This window comes from Borostomias antarcticus (genome assembly GCF_949987555.1).
Source record: "Borostomias antarcticus genome assembly, chromosome: 26".
Lineage (NCBI taxonomy): Eukaryota > Metazoa > Chordata > Actinopteri > Stomiiformes > Stomiidae > Borostomias > Borostomias antarcticus.
This window is the reverse complement of record NC_140259.1, coordinates 10,514,972-10,524,206: the sequence shown is the minus strand read 5'-3', so window position 1 is coordinate 10,524,206 and position 9,235 is coordinate 10,514,972. Positions and strand designations below refer to the sequence as shown.

At 42.9% G+C, this 9,235-nt stretch overlaps 1 protein-coding gene across 1 annotated transcript; it reads right to left on the bottom strand.

Annotated features, from left to right (window-relative positions):
* Nucleotides 1–286: 286 nt before the first annotated feature.
* Nucleotides 287–8,904, bottom strand: srsf11 (serine and arginine rich splicing factor 11). The gene is made up of 12 exons (XM_084459151.1): nucleotides 8,155–8,904; nucleotides 7,488–7,621; nucleotides 4,970–5,079; nucleotides 4,769–4,855; nucleotides 4,289–4,335; nucleotides 4,036–4,175; nucleotides 3,815–3,896; nucleotides 2,777–2,893; nucleotides 2,581–2,670; nucleotides 2,339–2,428; nucleotides 1,690–1,894; nucleotides 287–1,158 (listed from the first exon to the last, which is right to left on the bottom strand). Exons 1-12 carry the CDS (start codon nucleotides 8,274–8,276, stop codon nucleotides 895–897), a joined length of 1,488 nt encoding a protein of 495 aa, XP_084315277.1. The 5' UTR covers nucleotides 8,277–8,904; the 3' UTR covers nucleotides 287–894.
* Nucleotides 8,905–9,235: the final 331 nt, after the last annotated feature.

Genomic DNA, 9,235 nt, shown 5'->3' with positions numbered 1-9,235 from the left:
TACTAAAATAAAGTCAAAATATCTAGGAGACAACTGTCTATTTGATGAATATCAGTAATGTAGAAACTTGGAAGTCATAGGAACCTGGTTGTGTTGCTCTCTTATTCTTTTAAGGTATAACAGAACACAACCAGTCAAATTAGACAGAGCAACAACATATTTATACCAAGTTTTATTACAGATGTTCTTTGTAAAACAGGTTGCAGACAGACGTGTTTCCTCCAAACCCACAACACTCTTCAGGATATCGTTACAGGGATAAGAGGTCTGACGATTACAACAGTACTGAGACTGAACAGTGAAAGCCTTTATGAGGAATTGAACAGAGAAGCTGCACTGCACCATAAACAAGTACCAGGCGTTGTGATTACCAGTCGGATTATACAAGGGTCCAGTAAAATAGTTAAATATACATCATTGGAGTCAATTTGAGGAGAAAAACGTTCTACTTTCAAGATGAGTAAAATATCTGAAGACAAAAATGGAAACCGATTCGAAAAACTTGCATTCAAAAGGCCCTTTAACTCAAGTACAGCCATGTGAAAATTTTTAAAAACCGTGCCTAATGTGATTTTTAAATTCTTTATCAAAAAAATATTTGGGACGGTATTCCTATACATGCTCACTGGTCACTGTGCACGACAGAAATAAACTGGCTCGTCCCAACCCTACTACGTTTTCTCCCACCTGCCAAGAAAGGGAAGAGAAAAGTTTCTAAAATGCAAAAAACTGTACATACTCCATATTTAAGACTACAAATCACCCGCAAGTATTTGCTTTGAGAGATCAGGCACAATCTTGTGGCCTACTTTTAAAAAAAGAAAGAAAATAAAAAAAAGAATAGTTTTGTGACGATGGCCAAGTAATGTGTGTTTTCACCCGGCGGCGCAGTCGTCAGTCGCTCATCTCCATGTCTTCCTGGTGATGGTCGTCTCCGTTCAGTTTGGACTTCCTCTCTCCTTCAGGCCTCTCCGTGGGAACCTCCTGGGGCTTCGGAGAGGCGACGGAGTCAGAGTCGCTCTTCCTCTCCTCTTCGTCCTCCTCCACCTCTTCCTCCTCCACCTCTTCCTCCTCCACCTCCTCCACCTCTTCCTCCTCCACCTCTCCCTCCTTTCCGCTGTCGTAGCCTTGCTCCTCTTCGTCGTAGTCCCTGGTCACCTGCGACAGCGGAAGGAGGGTTGAGTTCTGAGCGACGAATGTAAAGGAGGGAATGGAACATGAAAGGTTATGCACAGGCACGCTGGGTTCAGAGGCGTGTGTGTGTGAGTGTGTGTGTGTGTGTGTGTGTGTGTGTGTGTGTGTGTGCACGGTAGGGCTGGGTATTGATTAGAATTTCAAGAATCGATTCGATTCCGATTCACAAGGTTCAGAATCGATTATCACGATTCAATTTGATTCGATTCAATTCAATATCGTTATTTATCGTTACTAAAACCTGTTTTTTTTAGCTGTAACCTTAATTACATGACTGCCAAGTTATGCAACACATCAATACTAGGGCTGGGTATCGATACTGATTTCCAAAAATGAATGAATGAATGAATCATTGAATGAATGAATGAACTATTCATTCCTTCATTCATTCATTAAATAAAAGATCGATTTTGGGATTCATGAATCGATTCTGAATCGTTTGAATCGTTTTGTTAACCCCAGCCCTAGTGCACGGCCGTCGGTCCATCTCCGAACCTTGACGTCTCCCTTCTCGCTGTCAGACTTGCGGTCGCGGTCCTTCTCTTTCTCCTTCTCCTTCTCCTTGTCTTTGCTCCTCTTCTTCTTGCTGGCGGAGCGTTCTCGCTGGTCCCTCTGGTCTCTGCTCCGGTCTCTCTCCTCCTTCCTCCCGCGCTCACGGTCCTTCTCTCGCTCTTTATCCCTCTTCTTCTCCTTTTTGTGCCTTCGTGGAGAGAGATGGAAAAAAATCATGAGACTGCAGAATTGCATGGTTCCAATGCTGAGAGGTGCATTAAAAGGTAAATGGTAAATGGACTGCACTTATATAGCGCTCTTCCACCTTAGCGGCACTCAAAGCGCTTTACAATGGCCTCTCATTCACACACATTCACACACCAATGGCAGCAGCTGCCATGCAAGGTGCTAACCTGCTCATTGGGAGCAATTTGGGGTTAGGTGTCTTGCTCAAGGACACTTCAACATGTGGACAGTCGGAGCTGGGATTCGAACCACTGACCCTTCGATCACTGAACGACCCGCTCTACCAACTGAGCTACAGCCGCCCCTAACTAACATGTTAGCACTCCGACTTAAGGTGGACTGTACCAAATTCCTCTATGGGAGAGGTGACCTCCCAGACTGGACTGTTGGGCCATACCAAGCTCACCTTCTAGGGGAAGGCGACCTTGACAGCTTCCTCTTTGGGGACCTGGACTTCTTTGGTGACCGGGACGCACTGCGGCTTCGCCTACGCCTCCTGTTCACATACAAGGAAAACAGTCATAACAGTCATTACACTACTCTGCCAAGCCTTCACATGAGCAGTGCGTCTAAAAAACCGTTTCATTCAAACATCACGTTCAAAGGAATTAATTTGGCCTTAATAGACTTCTTGACATCCATGCTCACCGGCTGATGCTTCGAGACTTCCTGGCACTGCTGTAGCTCTTGGGAGGCGTCTTTGAGCGTTTCTTTGATTTTTCCTCCTTCCTCTTATCCCTAACGAGTAGAGATAAATAGTGTAAGCAGGACAATAACAAAGACACCATCATTGGACAGATTTTGGGCCCATCTAGCCCAGGTGTTGGCAGGCTCCGCCCCCTACCTGGATCTGCTGCGTCGGGCCCCCCTCTCTCTGGAGTAAGACCTCCTCCTCCGGGGGCTCTTAGACCGCCTCCGGCTCCTAGATTGGGACCTTCGCCGAGACCTGCTCTTCGATCGCCTGCCAGCAGAATGAATGGTAAATGGTAAATGGACTGCACTTATATAGCGCTTTTCCACCTTAGCAGCACTCAAAGCGCTTTACAATGGCCTCTCATTCACCCATTCACACACACATTCACACACCAATGGCAGCAGCTGCCATGCAAGGTGCTAACCTGCTCATTGGGAGCAATTTGGGGTTTGGTGTCTTGCTCAAGGACACTTGGAGCCGGGATTCGAACCACTGACCCTTCGATCACTGAACGACCCTCTCTACCAACTGAGCTACAGCCGCCCCAATGAAGAGTTTTAGCCACTGATGGTGCTCTTATCCTGATCTCGCGAGCTCACGTCGTTTCACTGTGTGTGAAACAAACCATCTGGCGCATGGTCAATGGTTAATTTAATTATGACAAATGTATCCATCTATCAATTCAACATCGGTTAACACTGTTCAATAGCCTAGCTCAGTTGGTATGGAGCAAGCCTCCGATATGAGGTTATAGTCCAAGCCCTCAATGAACTTGCAATTTTCCATTTTTGCATTTTGTTTAATGTCATTGACTGTAATGTAAATACATAATTTTCCCAAACAGTTGCCTTGTGGTCATATTTCTGGAGCCTATTACGAAATACTGAGATATTTGGCTTTGGATATTTTCCATCTGAAAGCTTTCTGAAACTAAATTTACCACTGAATGTGAGCGGACCGTCGCGTTCTCAGTGAGTGTTCATATGGCTGATTTACTTCATATGAAACGAGGATAACTTATCAGCATTTCACACGCCTTGCAGAAATCCAGCCAGGTAAACACTCACATTTGAAATTACGTGAGGAAGTTGGGGTCAAACTTGGTAATATGATTAATTTAGATGAATTATTTTTAAGGCGTTAACGTTGGCAGCCCTAGTATGGAGGTGAGTTGTCGGGCAGACTCGCCTGTGCCGTGAGCGAGACTTGGACCTCCTCCGCCTCGACCTGGACCGGGAGCGAGAATGTTTGCGCTTCTCATCCTTCTTATCTGCAAAGACACAGGAGTAGACAATTACTCAAAACCGTCCAATGAGATCGCTTCTGTTCCACACATTCCAAAAGCCATAGCAACGGCAGTGTTCGGTGCGCAGACTCAAGATGGAGGAGCTTATTTTAAGAACGCTCACTTCCTGGCTCGATGGCGGCAGAGATGAGAGACTGGGCTTCTCGGACCCTCTTCATGGCCTCCTCGATCTCCTTGTTGGAGGCGTCAGTCTTCATATTCATACCAGCGTTGAGGTTCATACCTGCAGCCATCGGATTCAACCTGGTAGTGACAGAGAAGAGGAAGTTAAGTCACTCTGATCTGTGGAGGATATTAACAATTTATTTACGAGTGAAACTCTTCATGTCGGCGTGGAAATTTAGGGGGAAACTCACTTTTGATCCATTGATGTCATCAGCTTTAGGAAGTCAGCAGAGAGGGCCTGAAAAACATTAATATGAAAGTGACCATAATGCACCAAGGAAACAATTCCGCGGGCAGTGTGGAACTCACGGAATAAGCTATATAATGGAAACATGTCATGTAATAGGCTACATAATCATGTTATGGAATAAGATACATAATCATGTCATGGAATAAGATACATAATCAATAAGCTACATAATCATGTCATGGAATAAGCTACATAATCATGTCATGGAATAAGCTACATAATCATGTCATGGAATAAGATACATAATCAATAAGCTACATAATCATGTCATGTAATAGGATACATTATCAATAAGATACATAATCATGTCATGGAATAGGATACATAATCAATAAGATACATAATCATGTCATGGAATAGGATACATAATCAATAAGATACATAATCATGTCAAGGAATAGGCTACATAATCATGTCAGACCTGAGGGTTCATGTTGGGCCCCATTCCCATCGCAGCCATTTGCTCCATGTTGGGGCCTCCCATACCTGCGAAAGGGTTTCCTCCCATCTGCCATCACAGGAAAGACCTCTTAACAAAACCAGCCGTGCAATGTTGACGCTGGCTAACCAAACACAAGTTCCCAAACACTTACCGATGACTAACCAAACAAGTTACACTTACCGATGCCAGAGGGTTGGGCGTGGGGAGAAGGCCTCCCCCAGGCAAGATCCCCGCCACGGCATTAGCTGGGGCCAACAGCGATAGAGCTTTAGACTCGTCAGGAATAACTCCTGGAGAGAGACAAGTCGGGATCAGGAGACGTCTCACATAACACCCTCCGCACTCACAACCCCAGAGACACCTCACTAACTCTCTGCTCTCACCACAACAGATATGCAGCAAGAAATACATTCCATGTTTCTTTCTGAAATGTTGATCCCTCACATGTTTTTTTTTTTAAGTAGCTATGACTGCAATACTACCATTTTTAAAAAGTCACAATACACACTGTGGTCAACACTGCCAAGATGGTATCACCTGAACTTGTTTTTTAAGTCATGAACCAAACGTAAGCAAGCACAGCCGGTTGTCCAGTGGGTTGTGCTCTCAAGTTTCATTAGATGTTTTATGAACAAACGACTCGCGCCGACTGCTTCGCTATAAAGCACACAAAAACATCAAGATACAAAACACAAAGTTCATGATTTTGGGTGGAGACAGCAGGGTACAGTTCATTACTTCTCATCAGTGATCACTTACCATTCACCAGTACAGAAACAGAAAAGGCTCAACCATATTCCGTTCTCTGGGCTTTTGCTGGTAGCTACTTAGAGCCCACCCACAACACTTCACTGGTTTCTACAAGCTCCAGTCAGTGTTGTTAAGTTTTTATCTTAACTTGCCACTATCAGGAAGAAAAACCAACGGGACTTCACAAGGGCTATTTCCAGCAAAAGCCCTGATAGAATGGTGAACTATATATGCCCAATGCTGAGGAGAAAACTACAAAAAAATAATAATAATAATAATAAAAGAAAAACGTATGGGATGATCCATGGATGTTAAATCTGAAATTAGGCTAATTTCAAAAAACCACAACGACTTTTCATCTTCACAGTGACAGACTTTCCCTCCCTCCCACACACACACGCACAAACACACGTGCGCGCACACACACACACACAATAGAAAAACACTTGAGAAACAGGATAAGCTGCAGAAGACAAAACTGTTGGTGGGCATTTTCATCAGGGCCTGGTTTATAGAGGGGCAGGCTGAACCAGGGAAAAGAACTGTAAAACACAACAACAAAAACAACACCACGGTTAAACGTGTGATTCACTCAACCCTTTCAGAGTCATGTTGTGGAGAGGATCAACACAAAAAAAAGCATTTCACTGCAACATCAAGCAGTATTTCGTTTACCTGCGGTGTTAGTGCAAATATTTGGGGATGGAGATGCACTCATGTAAAGAAGGGCTGTTAGACATCATAACTAAGCGAGTCAGGCAGGTATAGGCCACAGATTAAGTTGAACATAAGAATCATCATCCCCAAATGGTTGCGTATAAACCTCTAGAGGATGAGTTTCCCCAAAATCTTTGTGGCACCGGTATCATTTTTCATGCTACAAAGCGTTTAAACAACCTGCCCCAGAGAAACAATGGCTGCAAGTTGATTAATGTAGCCTAGAAATAGCTGTACAGATCTACTTTAGCATGCATCACTGATCCATTAATTTACCTCGCATGCTTCACTGATGTTACGCATGCTCAGTAATAATTAGGGCATTCATCATTTTAGAAAAATATTCAAAGATCTGATATGTCAGATTTGAGGGATGTGAAGTGCCCCGAAAACCCTCCATTTGCAATGACTTATTAGTGGCTATGCTTTGAATGAAAAAAAAAAAGAAGCCTTGAATAAAGAGAAAGAGTTAGTTGTTTACGGCTGGACAACAGGAGCTTGCTGGCCAATAATTTGTCTAATCTCCTCATGGCAGCAGAGGACCACTTTCAGTCCGCAAGGAAGATGCTCTGCAAATGCCTTGTCCACTACGAAAACCACAACAGACAAATGACAGAGAGAGAAGTTTACAAAAAAATGTCTAGACTTTAAAATCATGGTCACACATGTAACCTAGCCTACATTCCCCTACTACCCCAGGTGTTGCCCCGTTCCTGAAAACCTAGTGCTCACTCTTACATTGTATACAACGTAGGGCTGCTCGATTATGGCAAAAATCATAATCACGATTATTTTGATTGATATTGAGATCACGATTATTTAACACGATTATTCATTGTTTTTTTTTGTTTTTTTAATCAAGTTTTAACATTTTCTTAACATATCAAATTATACATCGACTTTGATAACAATTAATTTATTAAATGTTGACTTGCTTTTCTTTTTAACAATGTTCTTTGGATTTAATACATTTCTCCCATGGGAGACAGTATAGCTCTGCAGTGTAGGGGTGCACTTGATTTGTGCAAAATCGTTTTATGGCGATTATTTTGTTTTAATGATCGTCGACAGCCCAGATCTTAATCTAGATTAAAATCCGATTAATCGAGCAGCCCTAATACAACGTTGATCAGCAATTAAACTAGTGTGCAGTTGTTTAGTACATAGCATGGATTTTAACATGTTATATTGTGTTTCTAAAACACAAAAAAGACACAAAAAAAGCACCCACCTTCAGCAAACGGCACCACGATCAGGGCTCGGTCCACGAAGACGGTGTTGGTCAGATGCTGGGACACGCCGACCGACTCGGACTCATGGAACTTTACAAAACACACACGTGAAGTCACAGGCAAGGGAGATTCACTGGAAGAAAACACAAAATAGTTGTCCAAGAGAAAAAGACTACATTTCCCGACATGCTTTGTTGACGAGTGAGGAAATGAACGTCTCCCAGCGTTTTTACCCGTTTCCAGTTACCTTTGTGATTGATTTGTGTTTATCACTTGCCTTTCACACGAGAACACATGTATTCTTAGTTATATCAACTGTAGTTGTGTATTTAGACAGTTATAAACCAGCTAAAGCTATCAGATTAACTAACCCTAACCAGCAGGCCGCAGTAATGCTCTATAGCACACACAAGCTAGCTAACACACAAATACACACAAATACAAACCCACATATCACCATATCCACAGATATTAGTTAGTTACAGAGCTAATAAGCCAAGCTGACTATAAAAGCAAGCTAGAAAAAGTCAGTTAGATAACATTCCTGCGTGACGCGCGAATCGCAACCCAGTTGAGCAGCAGAAGGTAGGCCTCAAACCCGCCTGAATAAAAATATTTAATAAAGCTGGTTAGGAGCTATAGAATTAATACTTATTAAATACTTACTCAGGGGGGAACAGTTTGAGTTCCTCGACGTTCCCCAGGAACCCGAACAGGGTTCTCATCTGGTCGGACGAGGTGCTGGGAGAGACGTTGGTCACCTGGATCACGCGCGTGTTTGAATTCATGTTCGAGCAGCTCGAGCGAGACGTTGGTCACGCTATTGTCTGATTTAAACGGTTATAAATCAAAAACGATAAAACTTCTGAGGTAAATTCGCACCCAGATTGAGTTTAAACTGCTAAATAATGTTAAGATTAGAAAAAAGACTGCATTTTAGGTAACTATTATATATCTGGTAGTCATGCTAGACACGCTCGCGACATAGCAGGTTGTGGTTGCAATGCAATGGCGTTGCCAAGTGCCGCCAAGCGTCGTGAATTGTCGCCAAGCGTCGTGAATTGTCGTGAAACTAGATCAACAAGTTTGGGGGGTTGTTTTTTAGCCCAGTTTTAGGAAATGTGAAGAATTTAGTGTTGTGGTCAAAAGTTTACATACGTAAAGAACGAGAGACGTTGGTCACCTGGATCACGTTCGTGTTTGAATTCATGTTCCTCGAGCGGCGCGAGCTCGACGAGCCACGCTATTGTCTGATTTAAACGGTTATAAATCAACCACGATGTAACTTCTGAGGTAAATTCGCACCCAATTAAGTTTTAAACTGCTAAACAATGTTAAGTGGGTTATAAAAAAGACTGCATTTTAGGTAACTAATGTTATATTATCTGGTAGTCATGCTAGACACGCTCGCGACCGGTTGCGGTTGCAATGCAATGGCGTTGCCAAGTGCCGCCAAGCGTCGTGAATTGTCGTGAAACTAGATCAACAAGTTTGGGGGGTTGTTTTTAGCCCGATTTTAGGAAATGTGTAGAATTTAGTGTTGTGGTCAAAAGTTTATATACACTTGTAAAGAACATGGATGTCATGGCAATCTTGAGTGTCCAATAATGTCTACAACTCTCATAGTTATATAGAGTGATATATATCATATATATGTGATACAGTGATTGGAGTACATGGCCTACTTTGTTCCAAAAACATTCATGACTTTTGGTTCTTTTATGAATGTATTGAGTGCTGAAAATGT